The sequence below is a fragment of the Lepisosteus platostomus genome, chromosome 18 (assembly GCF_059453375.1).
Source record: "Lepisosteus platostomus isolate fLepPlt1 chromosome 18, fLepPlt1.hap1, whole genome shotgun sequence".
Taxonomy (NCBI): domain Eukaryota; kingdom Metazoa; phylum Chordata; class Actinopteri; order Semionotiformes; family Lepisosteidae; genus Lepisosteus; species Lepisosteus platostomus.
The window spans coordinates 16,181,727-16,207,034 of record NC_142628.1 but is presented as its reverse complement, the minus strand read 5'-3'; the positions used below and the strand labels follow the sequence as shown (position 1 = coordinate 16,207,034).

The 25,308-nt window shown below is 52.7% G+C and overlaps 2 protein-coding genes across 2 annotated transcripts in view; both read right to left on the bottom strand.

The window, feature by feature from the left end:
* Positions 1-12,882, bottom strand: part of LOC148645793 (uncharacterized) — a 28,472-nt gene extending 15,590 nt beyond the window's left edge. The window contains exons 1-23 of the mRNA XM_088611088.1: positions 12,712-12,882; positions 11,984-12,109; positions 11,682-11,799; positions 10,716-10,854; positions 10,517-10,627; positions 10,281-10,350; positions 10,045-10,182; positions 9,023-9,187; positions 6,591-6,685; positions 6,387-6,513; positions 6,025-6,280; positions 5,838-5,890; positions 5,646-5,746; positions 4,063-4,214; positions 3,814-3,952; positions 3,436-3,546; positions 2,920-3,099; positions 2,452-2,691; positions 2,189-2,345; positions 1,925-2,053; positions 1,601-1,751; positions 754-797; positions 389-598 (exon numbers count right to left, since the gene is read on the bottom strand). Of these exons, the coding sequence (XP_088467214.1) occupies positions 389-598; positions 754-797; positions 1,601-1,751; positions 1,925-2,053; positions 2,189-2,345; positions 2,452-2,691; positions 2,920-3,099; positions 3,436-3,546; positions 3,814-3,952; positions 4,063-4,214; positions 5,646-5,746; positions 5,838-5,890; positions 6,025-6,280; positions 6,387-6,513; positions 6,591-6,685; positions 9,023-9,187; positions 10,045-10,182; positions 10,281-10,350; positions 10,517-10,627; positions 10,716-10,854; positions 11,682-11,799; positions 11,984-12,109; positions 12,712-12,784 (3,085 nt within the window). The 5' untranslated portion in view covers positions 12,785-12,882. The remainder of the gene's footprint in view (positions 1-388; positions 599-753; positions 798-1,600; positions 1,752-1,924; positions 2,054-2,188; positions 2,346-2,451; positions 2,692-2,919; positions 3,100-3,435; positions 3,547-3,813; positions 3,953-4,062; positions 4,215-5,645; positions 5,747-5,837; positions 5,891-6,024; positions 6,281-6,386; positions 6,514-6,590; positions 6,686-9,022; positions 9,188-10,044; positions 10,183-10,280; positions 10,351-10,516; positions 10,628-10,715; positions 10,855-11,681; positions 11,800-11,983; positions 12,110-12,711) is intronic.
* Positions 12,883-13,390: 508 nt separating this feature from the next.
* Positions 13,391-14,190, bottom strand: LOC148645792 (mucin-2-like). Its single transcript, XM_088611866.1, has 3 exons — positions 14,041-14,190; positions 13,626-13,716; positions 13,391-13,539 (listed from the first exon to the last, which is right to left on the bottom strand). The coding sequence occupies exons 1-3, from the start codon at positions 14,188-14,190 to the stop codon at positions 13,391-13,393; spliced, it is 390 nt and encodes a 129-aa protein (XP_088467992.1).
* Positions 14,191-25,308: the final 11,118 nt, after the last annotated feature.

Sequence of the window (25,308 nt, the reverse complement as noted above, 5' to 3'; positions counted from 1 at the left end):
TGAAGGGATGAAAGTGAGAAATTAGAAAGTGCTTTGCACTTCTTTCACACTGTAGAATAGTTATGATCAGTTTCTGAAGCATAAACACCCAAATAATTCAGACAAAAGAGAACTCCCTTAATTACAGAAATATCATGGTCTACCATTATCATCAGATATTTGGTTTTCTAGATCAAGCATCTGTTGTTTTTAATGTGTAAGGTAAAGCAAACTACAATGTAGTGAATCTCCAGGTTGTAATAAAAGTCAGGACTCGAACACTTTCCCAGACCCCTGCACTTCGCCTGCAGATTGTGAAGAGGCCCCATGAAGGAGCTGAGCCTGCAGCTCAATGGATTCTGTTGCTCTCCTGGTTCTAGAGGAGCTGCTGCAGACCCCTGGTCCTCACCTGGTCCTGAGGTGGTAGAGGCCGGCTGTCTTGTGGTGAACTGGAAGGGGGTTGTGGGCTTTGCAGTGGTCATGGCACAGGGCCACACCCGTCTCTGGATCGTGCTGTTGGGTCCGCAGACGGCCGACATGCAGCCTCCGATACTGTCGGTGGTGTTGTAGATCACAGCGTTCAGCGGGTACTCTTGCATCTCGTAGACACACTTGCATTCTGGAGTCAAAGGGAAATACGACAGCTCAAGAGACATGTGATGCCAAACAGTGCACAGTGTCTGAAGCAATCCAATTTGGAAACCGTGCCTGTGTGGTGAGTGTGTTCGTTATTTTATTGCATGAGGGGAAAGTGAATGAATGGCCTCTACTCACCTTTGGGTTCATGAGAACACTGTATTCCTTTCATTGAGCAATAGCTGCAGAGAATAAGAAGGAAGCAAACATGAAAGTATTCCATCTATAAATATGAAATAGAAATAAGAACTATTTTTTTCTGATTATCTAAGCAGATTTTACATTATTCCGTATAAGCTCTTAATATATTCATTTCAACGTTTATGTAATGTTGGTACAGCAAATAAAATTAGAACAGATTCCTTTATTCCTGTATGGGAACTGTCTGTTTCACACCACATCCTGCAACAAATGTGATGAAAAACAAATCTGTCATTTTCTATAATTTTCATAATGTTCATATGTAGTCAAATCTTGAAAGAGATGTGAAAGAAAGAGCCTCCTATTAAGGATTGAATGTTATTTTGTAGTCTGTCTTTAGTAAGGAGATCGGTCTGTGTGATTCAGAAAATCCTTAGGTTTGACCTTGAACAGGAGCTATTCTTACAGGACTGTTTGGCATGGTCTGACTGGCCCTATAATTCCACCCACTAGATGGAAAGCATCTTATGTTTACATTTTGAATGACTTCCATGTTTCCAGTTATATTTAGCATTGTGACAAATTCCTGCTGGAACATTAAACCAGTCTGAATGTCCTTCTCTCCTGGTCACCTTCCCATGTCTCTCCCTCCTGGTCACCTGGGAGAAATATCCTGAAAGGGGGTGAAGTTCTAGCAATTCTGTAATCAGCAAAGCAGCTGCTGATCTAAAGACAGAGACTCACACAGAAGCTGCTCATGTCATCCATGTTGCTGCAGGGCTGACTGGCTTAATGACAACAACCCTGTCTGTGCCCACAGCTGGGCTGCTCCTGCCAGTCTTACCAGGCCTCGCAGTTCTTTGTGGACGGCACTCTCTCTCCATTGCTGTAGCGTTTCCCATTGGCATCGTAGCAGCCGCACTGCCTCCTGGCCACACAGCGCATCGAGTCCTCGTCGAAGAAGGGCTTCTTGGGGGGACATTTGGGGTAGCAGCCTGTTCACCACAGTAGGACAGAGGGACACCAGCTTAGAGGTTTGAGGATGAACAGGTTTCTTTGCTTAAACATCCGTGCAAGATCAGAGGTCATGAGATAAACCTCATCATTAACCAGCAATTCTGCACCTTTTGTTTAGAGTCTTTGAAAGGCTCTGGAGTGACGTTCCTACCTTCCAGGGCTGGGATCTGACTGGAGCATTCCCCTGAGGGGTTCCTGCAGGTCTTCATGCAGGGCGAGCCACAGGGCTTGTAGTGCCACTCACACTCTCCAGGGGGGTTGTAGAAGTCACAGAACAGAGCTGGGGGAAGGAGAGAGAGAGTAACAGAAGCTGAACTCCTTGCAGCTCTACGTGCACTTTTGTATCATTGCTGGTGCACATTGGAGGGGAGTTAGCACAGCTTTAGCACAGGTTGTTCTCTCTAACTGTACTCACGGCACATCTGGGGGCTCCTCCAGGCCACACAAACCCCAGCTGCATTACAGGCCCCAGCGTAGGCAGCCACAGCTGTACAGAAGCACTCGCAGTCTCCTCCACTGTCACAGGCACAGGAGTCCGTCACACAGGCGTCGTAGTACGGAGTGGGGTCCACCTGCAGACAGGGGGACACAGAGATGTCTCACTTCTCACATACAGTATGATGACTTCCCATCTTCTCCTGCCCTGGGCTGCCTGCAGCTCCAGTGTGATCGCAGTACCTGAGAGTGGCAGGCTGTGAACACTCTGCTCTGGATGATGCTGCACTGTTTCTCTGCCCAGGACTTCCTGTAGGGGTTGGAGCTGCAGGGGTTCTTCTCCACAGTCTTATCTGGGCAGCTGGGAGACACTTTCCAGCTGTTCCCAAACTGCTGGGCGCTGACCACCAGCTCCCGGCTCATGACGGTGAAGTCATTGCTCCCTTTGCCATCGTAGTTCCCACACAGGCCACAGGTTTTACCCTGGAAAGGGAGAAGGGGAGAGAAGGAGCAGGAGAGAGGGGAGAGGAGAGACAATGAGTTGTTCAGATTTTCCAGGGCATTTTGTGGTATGTTCCTTTCTGACTCATGTGTAATACATTCCTCACTCAGAATGCAATGAGAAGTGATGGGTTTTTTACAGTCAATGCTGAAAGCCCTGTGTTTGGCTCCTTATCATGAGCATAGTGAGATCTCTGTGGGTCTCTTTACCTTGAAGGAGGGGCTGAGCTTGATGGCCAGGCTGGTCCTCTTGTCCCACAGTAGTATCAGCCCATTGCTTGCCTCCACCACCAGGTACATGCCCATGTGGCTGATCTTGTAGGGCACGTCGGCGCCAGTGTCTCTCGTCACCACCTCGTAGCGCCCCTCAGACAGACGCAGCTCGTTTTTCTGCAGGAGCAACATGCCGATCCGTTACTCAGAACTGCAGTCAGCACAGACAGTAGCAATCTGATGATTTCTGGGAGGAGGGGGAGATGTCATCAGAGTGTCTGGCTTATAAGTATCCGGCTGCCCCTCCACACAGTTAATTTAACCCACTTCCCATGAAGACTCGTGCTCTGGTGTCTAAATTATGAGACAGTGTGAGAGTGAGTTGGAAGTAGAAAGGGAACAGGGGTAAGTCTAGCTGTAGGCGTCCTGTCCTCAGGGTGGCGATGTGGTTCTCCAGGCAGGAGGGACAGTTATGATCCCCTGAGAGCTGCAGGCAGGGTAGCGGAGTCTCACCCCCAGGAAGAGCTTGATGGCCTTGGAGCAGGTGGTCCCAGTGGTGCCACAGGGGATGTTCTCAGTGATCACCCTGAAGGTGCCGTTGTCTGGGCTGCTGCTGCAGTAGTCCTGCACACAGGAGAGAGCAGGGGTGAGAGACACAGCCTGGGTGGTCTGTGGGACATTGCCTGAGTCGAGGACTTTTGGGGAGACACGCAGGTGGGAGGTCAGATTCACGGGTCTCTGCTCGTGTGTGAGGCTGTCCGACTCTGGAGAGTTTACTCCCCGTGTCGCAGAAGCAGGGAAACGGGCGATTGGAAGGAGGAAGGAGGGTCCTGGTGGCTCTCTCTTCGGACTGGGGACCACTCTGGGGGCCCTCCCCGGCGCAGTGCATACCTGACTCAGGGTGTATTCACACTCGCCATTGAAGTCGAACCTCTTCCCATCGAAGGTGTGGTAGTGCCCATCTCCATAGATGGTGCAGGAGCCCTGGCACTGCCTGTCCGTGCATTGCCACTTCCTGGCATTGCAGGTGCTGGAAACAGGAGAGGGGACATTTTTAATGCAGCATTGTTGAAATATGGCTTCACGTTGTGTCATTGTTGTGAAAGGGGAGTTGCAGGTAAAACACAATGGTCAGCCCACCAGGTGTTGCAGCCGACTTGGATTTTCTCCCCAGGCTTGTACTCCAGTCCGTTGTGGACGCAGGGACACTGGGAGACGGGGACACAGCGTCCATGGCCGTTGGACACCAGGCCCTCTGGACACACGCAGCCAGAGATGCACTGTGTGCTGATCTGCAGGGAGCACAGGGTCAGGATTAGCCAGTACAGGATGACCTCTAGAGGGCAGTGGAATGCAGGTGACAGTACAGTGTGTGCAGTCTGTGTTTGGTGTGACAGTGCTGTGTGTGTTTGGAGTGACAGTACAGTGTGTGACAGTGCTGTGTGTGCAGTCTGTGTTTGGTGTGACAGTGCTGTGTGTGTTTGGAGAGACAGTACAGTGTGTGACAGTGCTGTGTGTGTTTGGAGTGACAGTACAGTCTGTGACAGTGCTGTATGTGTTTGGAGTGACAGTACAGTGTGTGACAGTGCTGTGTGTGTTTGGAGTGACAGTGCTGTGTGTGCAGTCTGTGTTTGGTGTGACAGTGCTGTGTGTGTTTGGAGTGACAGTACAGTGTGTGACAGTACAGTGTGTGCAGTCTGTGTTTGGTGTGACAGTACAGTGTGTGTTTGGAGTGACAGTACAGTGTGTGACAGTACAGTGTGTGCAGTCTGTGTTTGGTGTGACAGTGCTGTGTGTGTTTGGAGTGACTGTACAGTGTGTGACAGTACAGTGTGTGCAGTCTGTGTTTGGTGTGACAGTGCTGTGTGTGTTTGGAGTGACTGTACAGTGTGTGACAGTGTTGTGTGTGTTTGGAGTGACAGAACAGTGTGTGACAGTTCAGTGTGTGCAGTGTGTGTTCAGAGTGACAGTACAGTGTGTGATGGTGCCGTGTGTGTTTGGAGTGACAGTACAGTGTGTGCAGTGTGTTTTCAGAGCGACACTATAGTGTGTGACACAGGGCTGTGTGTGTAGTGTGTTTTCGGAGTGACACTATAGTGTGTGACACAGTGCTGTGAGTGTAGTGTGTTTTCGGAGCGACACTGTAGTGTGTGACAGTGCTGTGTGTGTAGTGTTTTTTCGGAGTGACACTATAGTGTGTGACACAGTGCTGTGTGTGTAGTGTGTTTTCGGAGCGACACTATAGTGTGTGACACAGTGCTGTGTGTGTAGTGTGTTTTCAGAGTGACACTAAAGTGTGTGACACAGTGCTGTGTGTGCAGTGTGTTTTCAGAGCGACACTATAGTGTGTGACACAGTGCTGTGTGTGTAGTGTGTTTTCAGAGTGACACTATAGTGTGTGACACAGTGCTGTGTGTGTAGTGTGTTTTCGGAGCGACACTATAGTGTGTGACACAGTGCTGTGTGTGTAGTGTGTTTTCGGAGTGACACTATAGTGTGTGACACAGTGCTGTGTGTGTAGTGTGTTTTCGGAGCGACACTATAGTGTGTGACACAGTGCTGTGTGTGTAGTGTGTTTTCAGAGTGACACTATAGTGTGTGACACAGTGCTGTGTGTGTAGTGTGTTTTCAGAGTGACACTATAGTGTGTGACACAGTGCTGTGTGTGTAGTGTGTTTTCGGAGCGACACTATAGTGTGTGTCACAGGGCTGCGGTGACTCACACAGTCGGTGTCCAGTGTCCTGCAGCTCTTGTGACACTCCGCTCCAGGGGAGCCCGGCTGAATTTTGGAACAGTCCAGGAAGATCATCGGCTTCGTGCACTCTGGAGGAGAGAGCGAGGCAAGAGGCCGCTTAGTTCCTTGTGCTTAATCTAGCCACAGTCTCACGAATCATTTCAGTCCAGAGGAGAGTACCTGGTTTCAGGGGGGTCGACCCCATGCAGTTCAGTGTTCCCCTGCTGCATGTGCTGAAAGAGGAACAGAGATCATCAAGACCATCACTCTCTTGGATCAAAGCAAGAGCAGCAAATTCATCTTCTGATTCCCAGCAGTGCACTGTGGAAATGTGCCTCTCAGACCCCTCCGGCAGACAGGAACTCACCACAGAGTCCCGTCCCTGGTCACGGTCTCGCCAGTTGGCACCACTGTGCCCTGGTAGTAGCAGGGGCACTGTGAAGCTGGCACACATTTGCCCTCCTCGTCCATGTAGGTCCCCTTGGCACAGCCACAGCCGTCCACAGGCACAAACTGGACGCTACAGGTGGGGTCAGGCTGGCTGAGGGAGCGGCAGGTGCGATTACAGCTGGTCATGCTGTAGCCAAAGACCAGAGTCCTGGGGCAGGTGCTGGAGTACTTGGCTGAAGGAAGGGAGAACCAGGGTTTCAGTCACAGGAACACTCCCTTCAGGTGTCTGAACTTCCTGCCCTGAAAGCTCCCAGGTCCCTGGCTATTGCAGACACTTACTGCAGACACTGGCTCTCCAGCCGTCCAGCTGCACCCCCTTAGCAGCACAGGCACGGACGTACGAGGAGATGGCAGCACACATACAGGCCTCACTCTTCTCACAGTTACAGCTGTCGTACATGCAGTTCTGGGGGCAGAGGAGCAGGTATTAGGGGGGTCGGGGAGCAGCTGCAGGGGACAGAGGTGAGCGAGGAGCTGCTGTACCTTCTCGTAGGAATCGGGGAGGACTTCACCATGACAGGCAGCGAAAGGACCTTTCTTCTGGGACAGCAGGGAGCACCAGCGCTTGGCAAACTGCTCTGTGAGGGGAAGCACAGCAGCAGGTGAGAGAGAGGCCTGATGACTGAGATCTGCCCTGAGCCACGCTGAGGACACTGGACACTGACATCACTGAGCACACAGGCACAGAGCTCACTGACACAACCTCACTGAACACACAGGCTCAGAGCTCGCAGACCAGGCCTGACTGAACACACAGGCACAGACCTCACTGGGCACACAGGCACAGAGCTCACAGACAAGGCCTGACTGAACACACAGGCACAGACCTCACAGACACAACCTCACTGAACACAGAGGCACAGACCTCACTGAACACACAGGCACAGAGCTCACAGACAAGGCCTGACTGAACACACAGGCACAGAGCTCACAGACAAGGCCTGACTGAACACACAGGCACAGACCTCACTGAACACACAGGCACAGACCTCACTGGGCACACAGGCACAGAGCTCAGAGACAAGGCCTGACTGAACACACAGGCACAGACATCACTGGGCACACAGGCACAGAGCTCACAGACAAGGCCTGACTGAACACACAGGCACAGAGCTCGCAGACAAGGCCTGACTGAACACACAGGCACAGACCTCACTGGGCACACAGGCACAGAGCTCACAGACCAGGCCTGACTGAACACACAGGCACAGACCTCACTGGGCACACAGGCACAGAGCTCACAGACAAGGCCTGACTGAACACACAGGCACAGACCTCACTGAGCACACAGGCACAGAGCTCGCAGACCAGGCCTGACTGAACACACAGGCATAGAACTCACTGACACAACCTCACTGAACACACAGGCACAGAGCTCGCAGACACAACCTTACTGAGCACACAGGCTCAGAGCTCACAGACAAGGCCTGACTGAACACACAGGCACAGTCCTCACAGACACAACCTCACTGAGCACACAGGCACAGAGCTCAGAGACAAGGCCTGACTGAACACACAGGCACAGAGGTCAGAGACACAACCTTACTGAGCACACAGGCACAGAACTCAGAGACAAGGCCTGACTGAACACACAGGCACAGAGGTCAGAGACACAACCTCACTGAGCACACAGGCACAGAGCTCGCAGACAAGGCCTGACTGAACACACAGGCACAGACCTCACTGGGCACACAGGCACAGAGCTCGCAGACAAGGCCTGACTGAACACACAGGCATAGACCTCACTGACACAACCTCACTGAGCACACAGGCACAGAGCTCGCAGACAAGGCCTGACTGAACACACAGGCATAGACCTCACTGACACAACCTCACTGAGCACACAGGCACAGAGCTCACAGACAAGGCCTGACTGAACACACAGGCACAGACCTCACTGGGCACACAGGCACAGAGCTCGCAGACAAGGCCTGACTGAACACACAGGCATAGACCTCACTGACACAACCTCACTGAGCACACAGGCACAGAGCTCGCAGACCAGGCCTGACTGAACACACAGGCACAGACCTCACTGGGCACACAGGCACAGAGCTCGCAGACAAGGCCTGACTGAACACACAGGCACAGAGCTCACAGACACAACCTCACTGAACACACAGGCACAGTCCTCACAGACACAACCTCACCGAGCACACAGGCACAGAGCTCACAGACAAGGCCTGACTGAACACACAGGCACAGAGCTCACAGACACAACCTCACTGAGCACACAGGCTCAGAGCTCACAGACAAGGCCTGACTGAACACACAGGCACAGTCCTCACAGACACAACCTCACTGAACACACAGGCACAGAGCTCAGAGACAAGGCCTGACTGAACACACAGGCATAGACCTCACTGACACAACCTCACTGAACACACAGGCACAGTCCTCACAGACACAACCTCACTGAACACACAGGCACAGAGCTCAGAGACAAGGCCTGACTGAACACACAGGCAAAGAGCTAGCAGACAAGGCCTGACTGAACACACAGGCACAGAGCTCGCAGACAAGGCCTGACTGAACACACAGGCTCAGAGGTCAGGGACACAACCTCACTGAGCACACAGGCACAGAGCTCACAGACACAACCTCACTGAACACACAGGCACAGAGCTCAGAGACCAGGCCTGACTGAACACACAGGCACAGAGCTCACAGACACAACCTTACTGAACACACAGGCACAGAGCTCAGATGTCTCAGATGTCTCAGATGTCTCAGATGTCTCAGAGAGGTTCAGTGGCTGGAGCTACTCTATGTACTGCCCAAGAAGCACGAGCCAGAAGCCAAGCTGGGAACCAGAATATGAGGAGTTTCATCCGATTCCGATTTTTCAGGGGGTCTGGGCGCTGGTGCCACGTGTGTGTGGGACAGCGGGTGAGCAGGGGGCAGGAGCTGCGTACCGTTCTCCGCGCTCAGACTGCAGGGGCTCTCGAAACTGTCCTTCACGTCCAGGCAGCTGCCTCTGCTCTTCCAGCTGTTGCCGAAGGCTGAGGCCGTCCCCTCCACAATCCCACCCGGAGCTTGGAAATCGTCTGTCTGCACGTCGTTGTAATTCCCACAGAGCCCTGGGACAGAGAGCAGAGGGGCAGGACACCGTGAGACTCGGAGACAGAGGGAGACAGAGGGAGACAGAGGGAGAGACAGGAGGGAACAGAGAGAGAGACAGAGGGGGAGACAGAGAGAGGACCAAGGGAAACTGGAGGAGACAAGAGGGAGAAGGGAGGTTCACAGAGGGAGACAAGATGGACACAAAGGAAGGTAGAGAGAGACAGGAGGAGACACAGAGAGAGGAAACAGAGGCAGACAGAAGGGAGGACAGAGACACAGAGAAACACAGGGGGACACATAGAGAAATAGATAGATGCAGAGACAGTTGGACACAGAGAGAGACAGAGGGACATAGAGAAAGAGACAGGAGGAGACATAGGCAGAAGGAGGGACACAGAGAAAGACAGGAGGAGACAGAGGCAGACAGGAGGGACACTGAGAGAGACAGAGGCAGACAGAGCGACACCAAGAGAGACAGAGGCAGACAGAGGGACACAGAGAGAAGCAGGAGGGGACAGAGGCAGACAGAGGGACACTGAGAGAAGCAGGAGGGGACAGAGGCAGACAGAGGGACACCGAGAGAGACAGAGGCAGACAGAGGGACACTGAGAGAGACAGAGGCAGACAGAGGGACACAGAGAGAAGCAGGAGGGGACAGAGGCAGACAGAGGGACACCGAGAGAGACAGAGGCAGACAGAGGGACACTGAGAGAGACAGAGGCAGACAGAGGGACACAGAGAGAGGCAGGAGGGGACAGAGGCAGACAGAGGGACACTGAGAGAGACAGAGGCAGACAGAGGGACACTGAGAGAGACAGAGGCCGACAGGAGGGACACCGAGAGAGACATAGGGACAGCGAGGCGGCTGTCCTACCGCAGGTCTGCTCCCGGTACGAGGGCTGCAGGCTGACGTAGAGCTGCAGCAGGGGGGAGCGCTGGAGCAGCAGCTGCAGGCCCAGCCTGGTGTGGATCACAGTGTAGGAGGAGGAGGGCGTGAAGACGGTCAGGTTATCTGTGAGGACGAGAGACAGGCTGCGTCAGCACACGGGCCCTCGCCCAGTCTCACAAGGACAAGAGCAGAGCAGAGCAGAGGAGAGGAGAGCAGCTCACTGGTGGCCACTGGCAGCTGGGACAGCATCCCGTTGACCAGGACGGAGCCGCTGGGCGTCACTGCTACCACCTGCAGGGGCACAACGCACACGTCAGAGGGGCACCTGCCTCCCTGCCACCCCGGCGCCAGGCCGGGGCTCATCGCCCACTGGGCACAACACAGCCGCTCGTTCTGCGCCACCAAGAGGCGGCAGGGCGTCTCTCTGCATGAGCGCGGCCTGTCTCTGAGGACTCACCGTGCTCGTGCCGGACACGGACAGGGTGACCGACTTCAGGCAGGTCTCGGTCTCCGTCAGCCCACACCTCACGATCTCCGCCACCAGGGTGAACTGGCCGCCAGAGCAGTCCTGTGGGGAGACGCAGACGGTCAGGTGGCCCTGCTGAGGCACACAGAGGGGCAGGTATCGGCGCAGGCGCAGCTGTCTGCTCAGGCACCTTGGCCAGGACGTAGGAGCAGTCTCCGTGGAAGGTGAAGGGCTTCCCGTCGAAAGTGGTGATGTGGGAGCCTCCCTCTACAGAGCAGGTTTTAGGACAGTCCAGGTCCTGGCAGCTCCACTGTCCCCCGACACAGGTGCTGCAGCCCAGACACACAGGGACACACAGGGACACGCAGAGACACGCAGAGACACAGGGACACATAGAGACACAGAGGCACACATTGAGACACACAGAGACACACAGAGACACAGAGGTACACATTGAGACACACAGGGACACACAGAGAGACACACAGAGCAGAGAGAAGAGGATCAGAGTCCCATTCATGCTGTTGTTGACTGAACATGTGTGCAGAGTGTCGTTCATGTGTGTTGCATACTGTTGCCTTGTGTGTGCAGTGTTGTACAGTTGCTGTGCAGCTCTGTGTGTGCAGTGCAGTGTTGTACAGTGGCTGTTCAGCTCTGTGTGCAGTGCAGTGTTGTACAGCTGGTGTTCAGCTGTGTTTGTGCAGTGCAGTTTTGTAGAGTTGGTGTTCAGCTGTGTGTGCAGTGTTGTACAGGTGGTGTTCAGCTGTGTGTGTGCGGTGCAGTGTTGTACAGGTGGTGTTCAGCTGTGTGTGTGCAGTGCAGTGTTGTACAGTTGCTGTGCAGCTGAGTGCAGTGCAGTGTTGTACAGCTGGTGTTCAGCTGTGTGTGTGCAGTGCAGTGTTGTAGAGTTGGTGTTCAGCTGTGTGTGTGCAGTGCAGTGTTGTACAGTGGCTGTGCACCTCTGTGTGCAGTGCAGTGTTGTACAGGTGGTGTTCAGCTGTGTGTGTGCAGTGTTGTACAGTGGCTGTGCACCTCTGTGTGCAGTGCAGTGTTGTAGAGTTGGTGTTCAGCTGTGTGTGTGCAGTGCAGTGTTGTACAGGTGGTGTTCAGCTGTGTGTGCGGTGCAGTGTTGTACAGTGTGCAGTGAGAGGCGTACCAGTTGCGACAGGCGCTGCTGTAGGACTGCCCTGAGGAGAAGGCTTTGCCATTGTGAGTGCAGGAGCACTGCTCCACCGGCACACAGCCCCTGTGGGTGATGTCGTCCAGGACAGTACCTGTCAGACAGAGGACAGTGTCCGTGAGAGACGGGTGAACTGGCAAGCTGGCTGTGGGGGTTTCTTGCACATTGACAGGACACTTGTTCTCCCAGCACACAGCAGATAAGAATGATCTGATTTGAAATCCATGGTGTCAGTCCTGATTCCTGCAGCTGCATGCTGGGATGGGGGGTCTCTTTACCTGGGGGGCAGAAACAGCCGCTCCTACACTGCTTGGTACAGGTGCTGCCCCCAGTGGGGTTGGAGCAGGTGGCCGTGCAGGAGCTCCCACACTCAGTGTACACCATGCTGCGGGGGCATGTCCTGGCTGCAGAGAAGACAGGAGGAGACAGGTCTTCAGGTCCAGAGGAGGACAGGCAGGCTCAGGTAGACAGGCAGGTTCAAGCAGAGAGGTAGAGAAGTTGGCTCAGGTATACAGGTAGGATCAGGTATACAGGTAGGATCAGGTATAGAGGAAGACAGCAGGGCAGGCAGGTTCAGGGAGACAGGTAGACACATTGGTTGAGGCAGACAGGAGCATTCAGGTACACAGGAGAGTTTAGGTAGACAGGTATACAGGATGGATCAGGTATACAGATGGACAGGTAGATAGGTAGACAGGTAGGTTCAAGCAGACAGTCCCAGTTTGCTCTTTGCAGACAGTTCACAGTCTCCTCACACTTGTCACTGGATTGTTCTGATCCTGCATTGCTGTCATTGAAGTGTGAAACTTCAGTTTCAGTGAGAATGTTTGACCTGCTGACACTCAGTCCTGTCAGATCCAGCCCTGTCTGCTCCTCTGGGCTGCAGGATGCTGGAATCTCTGCCCTCTGCAGCACAGGGGCTCCCTGCTCCAGGAGGACAGCAGGCTTGGAGCTGGGGCTCCTGTCTCACTGCTCCTACGTGCACTCAGATCCCCAGCACACTCACGGCAGAAGCTGGGGGTCCTCCAGTTCTGGGGGCGCCCCCCGGCGTGGGCGCACTGGCGGGAGTACTCGGCCATGGTGGCGCACAGGCAGTGGGACTGGTTCCTCTGTGGGCACTGGCACACGTCCGACACGCAGGCTGGCACTAAGGAGGCCGGGGGCACCAGGGCACTGCAGGAGGACAAGGCTGGGCTGGACAGGATCTGCTCACACAGGGCTCTCTGGACAGAGACACAGAGGCACTGGTCACTCACACACACTGGGCACTCAGACTCTCAGACACACTGGTCACACACACACACACACTGGTCAATCAGACACTCAGACACAGTGGTCACTCACTCACACTGGTCGTTCACACACACTGGTCACTCAGACACACAAACAACCACTGGTCACTCAGACACACTGGTCACAGACACACACTGGTCACTCAGGCACACTGGTCACTCAGACACTCAGATACACTGGTCACTCAGACACACAGAGACACTGGTCACTCAGACACACGGAGACACTGGTCACTCACACACACTGGTCACTCAGACACACACACACACACTGGGCACTCAGACACACTGGTCACTCACACACATAGACACACTGGTCACTCACACACACAGACACACTGGTCACTCAGCTCTGGGAATTCCCTGCAGTCTCTTGGGAAAAGGCCTTGTTGGTCAGTGTGGCCGGACGCTGGTGGACGGGGGTGTGCTCACCGCCTCTGTGCAGTTTGTCTCGGGGGGCGGTGCAGTCGGGTCCTCACAGTGCTCCGTCGGGCCGTCCAGTTTCTGCAGTTTCCCGAATTCCAGGGGGCTGATTGGTACGCCTGGACAGACAGAGCAGCGGTCAGGGCTCTAGAGCTCTAGTGAGCGGATCAGCCGGACTGAGGGCCCTGCGGGTCTCCCTCCCTACCTGCCGCAGTGACCCTGTCGCTGTCCTTGATGCCGTTGAAGTCCCCACACAGCCCGCAGGTCTGGTTCCTGTACTGCTCATCGATCGCCACCTGCAGGGCGAGAGGAGGCTCTGCGGTCAGCAGGGCGCCCAGAGAGGGTGCCTCTGTCTGCTGCTGGGTCGATACCTGCAGTGGCCACCAGGCGGCAGCAGCGAGCAGCTTGACCTCACTGCAGAGCAGCTGTACTGAACAGCAGCAGACCGTGACCACGTCTGTTCCCATCGATCTCAACCTCCTGCTGGTGAGTCAAGGGAAGGGCGAGGCGCTGGACCACAGCGCCGATCCCATCGAGAGAGACAGGTTACAGAGACAGTGAGAGGAGGGTCTGGAAAGAGCTGTGAGTGATGTTCCTGAATCTGTGAGGCCGGTGCGTACCGAGAGAGCGTCCTTCCAGTCCCACTGCAGCTCCAGCCCCAGTCTGGCCGTCACCCTCAGGGACTCCCCGCTCCTCTCAGCCAGCACTCCTCCCTGGATGAAGGGCAGAGGCACCCTGGTGCACAAGGGAGTGAGGTCAGAACCACACATTGACACACACTGGGGTGCAGGTCAGAACCACACATGGTCACACTCTGGGGTACAGGTCAGAACCACACATTGTCACACACTGGGATACAGGTCAGAACCACACATGGTCACACTCTGGGGTACAGGTCAGAACCACACAATGTGTGGTTCTGCCCTGTATTGTCACATACTGGGGTACAGGGCAGAACCACACATTGTCACACACTGGGGTGCAGGTCAGACCACACATTGTCACACACTGGGATACGGGTCAGAACCACACATTGTTACACACTGGGGTGCAGGTCAGACCACACATTGTCACACACTGGGATACAGGGCAGAACCACACATGGTCACACTCTGGGGTACAGGTCAGAACCACACAATGTGTGGTTCTGCCCTGTATTGTCACATACTTGGGTACAGGGCAGAACCACACATTGTCACACACTGGGGTGCAGGTCAGACCACACATTGTCACACACTGGGATACGGGTCAGAACCACACATTGTCACACACTGGGGTGCAGGTCAGACCACACATTGTCACACACTGGGATACGGTTCAGAACCACACATTGTCACACACTGGGGTGCAGGTCAGACCACACATTGTCACACACTGGGATACAGGTCAGAACCACACATTGTCACACACTTTGGTAACAGGTCAGAACCACATATGTACACACACTGGGGTACAGGTCAGAGCCACACATTGGCACACACTGGGGTGCAGGTCAGAACCACACATTGTCACACACTGGGGTACAGGTCAGAACCACACATTGACACACACTGGGGTGCAGGTCAGAACCACACATTGACACACACTGGGGTGCAGGTCAGAACCACACATTGTCACACACTGGGGTACAGGTCAGAACCACACTTTGACACACACTGGGGTACAGGTCAGAACCACACATTGTCACACACAGGGGTACAGGTCAGAACCACACTTTGACACACACTGGGGTACAGGTCAGAGCCACAGTGACACAAATTGGGACGGAGGTCAGAGCCACATTGTTGTCACAGACTAGGGTACAGGTCAGAACCACACAGTGGTACACACTTGAACAGAGGTCAGTACCACACACTGAGACAGAGATCAGAACAACGTTTTGACACACTCTGGAACACAGGTCAGAATCATACATAAAAACACTGGGAAATAGGTCAGAACCACAAATTGACACACTCAGCTGCATCATGACTCTACAGTCTGCAGTAACTTCTGCGTGTTCCAGACTCACAGCTCGCCATTGACAGAGACTGTCTCCCTGCGCAGCTCCAGAACCATGCCCTCCAGCTTCATGGTGACCTGGCTAATGGCGGAGTCACTGGGGGTCACATTCCTGCGGATCTGGATGTTGAAGTGCTCATAGGCAGCACGGCAGTGGGACGCCAGCACGTAGTTACAGGGGCCCGGGAGCTGATAGAGCTCCCCGTCAAACATGCGGTAGTGATGCCTGCCCCAGGTGCTGCACACTCCCCGGGGATGAGCTGAGACACACAGAGAGAGAGAGCATCACCTGAGCTGGAGATACTGTAGAGACACTCAGTCCAGCTCCTCTGTAACTGCACACTAACACTCCCTCATCAGAGCTGTAGATACTGTAGACACTCAGTCCAGCTCCTCTGTAACTTCACACTAACACTCCCTCATCAGAGCTGTAGATACTGTAGACACTCAGTCCAGTTCCTCTGTAACTTCACACTAACACTCCCTCATCAGAGCTGTAGATACTGTAGAGACACTCAGTCCAGCTCCTCTGTAACTTCACACTAACACTCCCTCATCAGAGCTGTAGATACTGTAGACACTCAGTCCAGCTCCTCTGTAACTTCACACTAACACTCCCTCATCAGAGCTGTAGATACTGTAGAGACACTCAGTCCAGCTCCTCTGTAACTTCACACTAACAGTCCCTCATCAGAGCTGGAGATACTGTAGAGACACTCAGTCCAGCTCCTCTGTAACTTCACACTAACAGTCCCTCATCAGAGCTGGAGATACTGTAGAGACACTCAGTCCAGCTCCTCTGTAACTTCACACTAACAGTCCCTCATCAGAGCTGGAGATACTGTAGAGACACTCAGTCCAGCTCCTCTGTAACTTCACACTAACACTCCCTCATCAGAGCTGTAGATACTCAGTCCAGCTCATCTAGTATTTCGGTTCAGAGACTCTTACTTACCCACAACACCAGGAAGCACTTGTATGGTGGGGACAAGAGGAATGTTGTTTCTTATCAGAATCGGATTGATTTTTGGTGGTTCTTTAAAAAAATAAAAAACAAGAGTTAGTGTGATTTTCCTATCAGGTTAAGACAGCAGGAACTGTAAAGAGTTCTTGTACATGAAATCTCTGCTCAGAGAGAAATGACAAGAGGCCAGCTGGCCTGTATTGTACTGAGCACTCGTTCGTATCTGATCAGTCCTGCCTTGTCTGGCTGTGAGCTCCCAGCTGTCCTGTATGGCTGTTGATGAGGTGCAGCAGGATAAGGACAGCCATGTTCACCTCAAGGACAGGACAGCTTCGCCCCAGACAGCCCTGAGCCAGCGCCAGCGGGCAGCGAGACCTCAGAGAGGAGCAGAGCACGATCTCACCTTCCACTGCAGCTGCGAGAGCCACACTCGCCATCCACACCACCGCCCAGACCATCATCTTCCTCGGGGTCGCTCTGCAGACTGGTGCCGTGAAGGTGCTGCTCTTCCCTTTATAGCCCCAGGCTCCGGGTTCGTGGCCCCTGAGGGTGGACAGGAGGGGCAGGCTGACAAACAGGCAAACAGAATTACAGCCGATCAGCAAACAGATTTTCCAGAGCCGGACTCACGCACTGTTAGCACAGGAGGGCTGGGATTTACTGGAGCTTCTGTATGTTCTTCGGCTCTCACTGTGACATCAACAAGAGAAGAGTCGGCCCCTGCGTGACTGGGGGTCCTCTGCTGATGTTCTGGGGTCACCCTATGATCCGGAGAGAGTTGGACTCCGAGTGAGAAGGGGACGACTGTGGACACTGAATGAGCTGAGACAGAAATGTGGCTTAATGATCCGATTCTAGAGTCGGAGAAGAGCTGGTTGAAGCTACAATGAAGTTTACTGCAGTGTTCTGTACATACTCTTCATCACCTGTGATAGACATACTCTTCATCACCTGTGATAGACATACTCTTCACCGCCAGTGATGGGCGTGCTCTTCATTGTCTTTGACAGACATGCTCTTCATCCCCATGATATAAATACTCTTCCTCTCCTGTGATGGGCGTACTCTTCCTCCTCCATGACGTGCAGTGACCACTAGCAGACCCCCTCTCAGGGATCTCCATGTCAGCGCTGGATCTCTGCTCTGAACAGACAGTCGTCCCTCACAGGGAGCTGAGATTCCCCTCCTGTCCTCTCAGCTCAGAGAACGTGTGAATTTCAGTAACGCTGATCACTCATGCTGTATTTTCTACCTACAATCTCAAATTCAGGAGTTTTCTGTTCATTTTAAGTGGGCAAAATGCAATCTGCACTATATTTCTAATCCAAACACAGTTTGAGCAGTGCTTGTGCGTACAGACATGTGAATGAACAATTCGCTCTTAATTCCCCAGGCTCTGGAGCAGGACTGGACACGCAGCACAGACAGGCACTGAAATCTGATCGAACTCCTTCACTAATTACAGTAACTCGTTACTGTCGCTGTGATGTCCGCGTGAGGAGGGGCTCGAGGGCGGACAGGCGGTCCCCCGCTGACCGCTGGCCTGGTCAGTGTGTGGCCGAGCTGCCCTGTGGGGCTGTATTCTGCCTTGTGTGCTCAGGATCGCAGCAGTGCTGCAGCTCTGCTCCAGGCCACTCCCTGGCCTTGCTAATCCCCTGCCCTGGCCCAGCCCAGGACCAGGATGTGGTAAACCGCTTCTTCTGCCCTCACAGTGGGGCTCCTGACCAGACCGCAGCGCTCTGACCCTCAGAGGACACTGCTCGCAGCCCGTCAGATGGGCGAAGTGGTGAGGACTGTGTGTCTGAGGTCCTGGACCCTCCAGAGCCCAGTAAAACCACAGGCCCAGCCCTCCACTCACACAGCCGGGCCCTTGAGGGCCACTTCAGCACTGCTAGATAGGAATACAGGGGCCACGTGTAACGTCCTTAATGTGCGCCCTAAAACATGGACGTTAGGTGGGAGTTATTTCCCAAATGAAATAGGCTTAGTGGGGTCCGGGAGGATGTTAATATTCCCCTGAGGCTCGTGTGCGACACATTTCTCCACAAGAATCACAGTGTTTGAACAGTAAGAGAGACCAGGACCTGCCAACACAATTTCACAAGTCCATTCACGTGTTCCAGTAGAAACAGAGCGCTGTACTGACCGGTTACATTGAGCACGGAAATCTAATTTAACTTTGATCTGAAACATTTTAGAAACACTCAGAATTGGAAAATTAACAATAGTGTGTTTTTGAGCCATGGACAACATTTTATAACATTACGTTCATTTCAACATTTAACTTAAAAACCACCATCGCACACAAATTCAGTTGAGACAGAAGTTCCTTCTTTTTCAACCAGAACCTGATCAGGTGGGTCCCAGACTTCTTAACACACAGCTCTGACATTCCCTACACGTCCCCTGGGTCACCACAGGGCTGTGTTTCCCCTCCTGCTCTACATTCTGTACACTAATAAGCATCAGAGCAAACACACAGATGTCTCGTATAAGTCTGTTGAAGACACAGCCCTGATCAGCTTGTTAAAATACCCAGAAAACCATGGGCTCATTCTAAATGATTTGAATCAATGTTCTCTTTGAAGTTAAATGTCTTGACAAGAAAGATACATTTTAGGAGAGATGTAAGACCCCTACTGAACCTGCTGCAATAGTTGTCATAAATTGTCAACAATTGTTTGTTTCGTAGGAAACCCAGCTAAATCAAGATAAACAGAACTAATTTCACTCTTTTCTATAAGTTATGTATTGAAAGTGTCTTAACATTCTGTCTCTCTTGCTGGTTTGGCGACATCAGTATTGTTAATTATAATCAGTTGGGTAAATCAGTGCAAATCAGTCGGTCAGTGTTAAAGTCATGGGAACATCAGAAAGGAAGGCTCTTTTCTCTCTTTCTAATAATTGAGTAGCGATAATATGTTTGTGCTCATACTTGAGCTGTTTTCTCCGATAGAACATTTTACTTTTCATCCAATGAGTCCTCATTATTCAAACAGGGAGTCTCTACCAGTCCTGTTCCTGGACCCTTGTAGTGCCTGTGGTGGGGGAAGGAGGCAGGAGATGTTCAGGTTGGGGTTACAGTCTCGCTGCAGTGTCTGTGCTCATTGGACTGGGAGATGCACCAGACTATCAGGTAAAGCTGATGGGTGTCACGCCCGACATCCCTCCCTAGAGGGCGCTCCACAACTCCCATTATTGTCCTTGTGGTTAAGCTCCCCAGGTGTGCCCTCTTGTCTATATTATTTAAAGACCAGCTCCTCCAGTCCTCGGGGCTCATCATCAGGGTCAGGATGTCGCGAGGCCTGCCTGGCACCAGGAAACCCTCCGTCCGTCTCCTGGGGGCACAGGTGTCCCCGACACCTCCCGCTCCCTGAGCCCGGGGTCTGGAGGGTCTCACCCTGTCACCCCTGGACCTCGTGTTTTGTCTGTCCATGTGTTCTCCCCTCCCGAGGATTTTAACCTTGTCTTGTCCCAGGATGGATCACTCGCCGCTGCACCCCCGGACTGGGCCCTGACCTGCCTTTGACCTGTTTGGATTTGGATGCTATTCCTTGTCTCCCCCGCTCACTGTCTCACGGACCGTCACTATTATTTTGTGCACTATTAAACCCCTGTGTGTTCCCTTTCACCATGCCTCCTGTCTCCTCCAGCTCTTACCACATCGCACAGGGTCTCCTACAAGACCCGACACGGATCTCAGTCCGTGTTCGTGACAATGGGCTGTGATGGGGCAGGATGGTGTCACCTCCACGTTTTTTTTTATTTTGACTGAAGCTCAAGTGCAGAACTGTCCACAGAGAGGGCTACAGCACTGGCTTTACAGAGCTGATGGGGGCCAATAAGCAGGACATCAGACTTGTCACTGTTTAGATAAAGGAAAGTTTGAGTCATCCATCCATGCTAGAGATGCAATTAGAGAGAACAGGGACAGCCACATCAGGGTCAGATTTAGTATGGATGGAGATTCAGTTAAACTCAATTCAAGCTTTATTGTTCCCTAGGGGAAATTAGTTGTATGGCACAGTCAAACACAACACAATGACAAATACACATTATCAAAGGGAAGAGAATACACTAGTGTTACAGGACATAAGGAACAAGAGACAAAGTAGTCACTTTGCGTTGTTTAAGAGTGTGATTACAGTGAGGATGAAAGATTTCCTGAGTCTGCTGGTTTTACACCTGGGGGCACAGAGGCGTCTCCCAGATGGGAGAAGTGAATTCACAATGGAGGGGTGAGACACACACTCCCTGATGCTTTTGGCTTTCTTAGTCACCCTCTGTCTGTAAAGGATACTTCAGTTGATTTGATTATTCCTGATTATTTTGCCCCTGATATTCCCTAATTGACCAGCCTGTTACAGTTACCGGTGCTCATGTTGCCACACCAGCAAGTGAAGCAGGATGTGAAGACACTTTCAGGGAATGATTTGTAGAAAAGTGTAAGAATAGTTTTATCTGCCTTAAAGTACCTGGGTTTCCTAAGAAAGAAGAGTCTCTGTTGGCCTTTTTTAGAGATCGTGTCACAACATTTGTCCCATCATTTGTCTCTGAAGTGACATCGGAGTGAGAAGGACCGTGCACACCGATACTGCTACTGCTGAATTACAAACATGTCATCATATATCTATAATATAACAACTAACACTCTTTATATAAAGTTTTACTTTGCATTTTTGGATGACGCCGACTGCAGCGAGAACGTTTTTCAGTTTTTTGGTTTTCAGCAACCAGTGTAGGCATTCGGCGTCATCGACGATTTCAACAGGCTGCCCATCAGTTGTAGTGGGTTGAGGGGGTGTGGTCTTTTTCCTACAATCAATAACCAGTTCCTTCGTTTGTGAAACATTTAACTTTAGGGAGGACTCGTTGCACCAGTTAGTAAAATCATTAAGGATGGGCCCATGATGGTATTCTGTGTCCTTTAATAAACTGACCAGGGCTGTGTCATCAGCAAACTTCATGAGGTGTCTCTCTGTGTGTCTGCTTATGCGATCACTGGTGTACAAAATGTACAGCAGAGGGGACAAGACGCAGCCCTGTGGTGATCCACTTGATGTGTAGCGAATGTCAGATAAGCACTTCCCCAGTCTGGCCTGTCACAGTCGTAATCCCTCCTCTTGGGGGCGCTCCATCCCTTTCGTATTCTGGTTGATTATGTGCACCTGCCCTCTGTTTGTCTCCTTGTTCAAGCCTGGCGCTCCCACTATTCCTGGCTCAGCACTGGGAGATGGACGCCCAGAAGCTCGTCTACCAGCAGGTCCAGGAGAGACCCGACGGCACAGGATTCATCACAGCGTCCTGACCGTCTGAGTCCGGGGCTCGGAGCGCCTGGCCTCGTCATCCTGGTTTTATTCCCTGTCCATAACGTCTGCACAGGGTCCTGAACGGTGCTAAGCGGGAGCCTGGACCAGCTCCTGTTACAGACCTGTTGAGACCTGTTAGTTAGGAAGTCTAGCACCCAGCTCATCAAGTTCTCATTCAGACTGAAGTGCAGTACTTTCTACTGGTTCTGCGCAAGCAACAGAGGGTGTATTGTGATGAAAGTGGAGGAGAAGTCAACAAATACAATCCTTACAAAGGTCCCTGGTTGGTCCAGGTGTTGATAGACCAGATTTAACAATGTGTGTTTTGCATCATCTACTCCCCTCCTGTCCCTGTGTGCAAACTGCAGGGGGTCGATGAGGGCTTGTGTGCTCTTTGTGATGTGCTGCTTCACTATTCTCTCAAGAGCTTTCACTGGGAGAGATGTGAGGGCAACCGGCCTGTAGCTGTTAAGGCCACTAGGCTGGGCAGTTTTAGGAACAGGAATAATGATGGATTTCTGCCACAGAGAGGGAATGATCTGTAAGTTTAAGGACATCTGGAAGAGAAAACTAAACATATCGCAAAGCTGATCTGCACAAGATTGTAGGACCTACCACACACACTATCTGGACGTGCACTTTTCCTTATATAAGTTTCCTTAAAGGTCTACGTACCTCTGCTGTGTCAATTTAAAAACAGCCTCTCCAGATCCAGGGTGAATAGCACTATGAGCTGAGCTGGTTGTAGATTTCAACTCAACGGCGGTATAAAACACATTCAGATCATTGGCCAGCTGTTGCCCATCCACACCATTTAACAGGGTACAGTGCTGCCACTACGCTTCTGAGGGATATTGGCCATGATTTTAATGCCCTGCCATGCCATCCTGGTGTCACCTGTTGTCATGGTGTTCTCTGTTTTCACCCTATACTGTTCCTTAGCTTTCTTGATCTCCCTTTTCACCTCTCTCTGCACTTCCTTCCTGAGCTGGGCGTCCCCTTGAGAAAAAGCCTGTTTCTCTTGTAGGAGGACATGATGCAGGCTTTGTGATATCCAGGGTTTGTTATTGGGAAAAGCCTTTCACGAGGAATGACAACACCCAGGATGAAAGCGTCATGGAGCGAAACTGTGGCTTAACCCGCTTGGCTGAGGGCTCCTGGCCAGAGGACAAGGTTCTTCTGGGGGGTCCTGGTCTCCCACCGGGACCCCAAACCACCAATGCAGAATTCTGAAGCGTGGAGGAGGGGAGAGGAACACGTGGTGTGAACTGTGGGTCATCGCAGAGCTCGAATAACAGCTGGGGGAGTGTTTGTTTAGGGTCACTGTCTGTAAAGAAGGAAGGCCTCCGAAGACCTGGGCGAGCTGCTTATTAAAATACATCCGCATTGAGCAGCAAGGAGGCAGCCTTGAGCTGGAAGAGACGTCCTCAGTAGCTCCGGATTCGCGAGAACTTGGTAAACGGGAAAGGAAGTCACTGGCGTTATTAAATTGACTAAAAATGGCGGTGTTATCTGATTGGATAAGGGCCCGAGTTTCCAATCGTACCCCCAAAAGCAGCAGTGGAAATTGGAGACTCGTCTGCTGTATTGGTACTGTGAATAGACTGAGGGACAGAGGTAACCGGCAGCGTCTCGGCCTCCTGTAACCATTGGATTTGATAAGAGTCTCCTGGGCAGACAGGGTGAGTGTGTAACACTGAGGCGTATACACCTGCTGACGTGTGACCTCCCGGTATCCGAGGCAGAGTTAAGTATAAGGGACTAACGGCTCGGATTCTTACAGACTCTGGAACAGGACTGAAAGCGCTGTTGACCGCTCAGCGACTCTATGTGGGCACCGTGGAGAGGAAAACAAAACCTCCGGTTGAGAGAAGACAAACCTCTGGGGGTCCCGGCCCAATGGATGCCCCTCCTCCAGGCAGCGAATGGTTTGAGTGTGGCTCGGCCCTGTAGTGCTGCAGCTGAGAAGACGCTGGACTGACCCAGAAGCCGGTGTGGCCTGGAAAGCGGAGCGAGAGCAGGACTGGAGCGGAGGAGCTGGCATCAGCAGCAGCGCAGAACGAGAGGAATGAACCCGGGGCCGAATGGGACCCCGGGGATAGAGACACCAATGAGTCGGGGACACCAGTAGGACCTTCCTGTACGGATATCAAGCTTTGGGAGCAGCAGAGGACGAGAGGGACAGACCTGAGGCCGAACTGGACACCGGGGACCAAGACGCAACGAGACGAGGACACGAGACATAAGGGCTGAATTGGACAGAAACACGAATGTGACAGGGGCGCAAGACACAGGACAACTGCTGACTGGGTCAGAGGTAGGACGCTGGACAGACCTGGGGCCGAGGAGACAGCCGCAGTAGCTGTGGAGACAGGAACCCTTGGACACGAGAGGCAGTTAAACACACAGGAGAAAAGTGAGATTAAAAGGACATGGAGGAAGAACAGAGGGGGCTTGAGATTCGGAGGGGTGAGTTTAGATATGATGAGACGCAGAATTTAGAATGAAGAAACGCAGGGAGACTGCAGATTGGACGGTCGTGGGGTTGCAGGGCTCAGAGGCTGTGTCCTGCTATGAGCTGGGCAGCAGCGTGCCGAAGAGCCAGGTTATTTATTACTCTCCGAGGTTCAGAGCTCTATTTATTTCTTGCTTCACGGTGAAACAGGTTTGTGGGAAGCTGGGGAAATGCACCTGTGTTGCGCTTTTCTCTTCCCTGCTCGTGGTCCAGGCTTAGAGAATGAATGCGACTCACGTTAGCAGTGCGGGTGGCGAATGGGAAATCAGCAGCATCTTTTTTAAACCAGAGCCCGGGTCTGTGGACGCGAGGGCGGGGTCAGCAGGTCGGCTGCACTCAGGGTTCGCGCCGGACTGGAGTGTGGCGGTGCTGATGACGTCATCAGGAGACGCGGACGTTTACCGGGAGCGCTGGATACGTTAAGTATATCTTTGATAAGAGAATGTGTTATATTCCTAAATATAAGCCCTGAACGAAAGCTGTTTAAACGTGGTCTAGTGACGTTGTGCCACTGTCCGGGTGATAACGGGAGGACAGGTGTCGAATGGGAGGGTTGCGAATGTGTTGGCGAATGCGCGTTTGCCGAGAGCAGCTCATTTCAAAACACAACAGGAGAAGTAAGCGGACAGTTGAACGCCAGGGGTTGGACAGGACGGGGGGACAACGGCGGGTCTCGGTCTGGGGAAAGACACGAGCTGCAGGTGTTGAAAAGCGACGAAGAGTCAGATCGATGGCCAGCTGGTACGCGGAGGAGGAAGTCTGACTCCTGGCTGAGATCGACTGAGCATCGGAGCAGCAAACGGGAAACTGATTGAAGGTTCAGGCAGCGTCGTATACTGTCTGTGCGAGACAGCGGGGCTCATGCAAGAGAGAGAGATGGGGAGCTCGTAGGTATTCGTAGCGTTCGGGAGAGGACTGGACTGTCAGGAGCGATTGCGAATCACTGACAGCGGAGTCTGGTTGAACCTGGTTGTTGTCGTCCCTCCCGACCTGCTGTTATAAACTTGCGCTGAGTCGTGGGGTGACTGTGCCAGTGTGAAGCTGGACAGGGGGTACCGCTGTGCCACACTGGGAGGAGTTACTGCTGCAGATGTGTGAT

Coding starts and splice junctions, on each gene's coding strand:
- LOC148645792 (XM_088611866.1), bottom strand. CDS start 14,190: ATGTGTGGTTCTGACCTCACTCCCTTGTGCACCAGGGTGCCTCTGCCC. Junction 13,717..14,040: donor ACTGGAAGGACGCTCTCTCG/GTACGCACCGGC, acceptor CTCGCCCTGCAG/GTGGCGATCGATGAGCAGTA. Junction 13,540..13,625: donor CGACAGGGTCACTGCGGCAG/GTAGGGAGGGAG, acceptor CTGTCTGTCCAG/GCGTACCAATCAGCCCCCTG.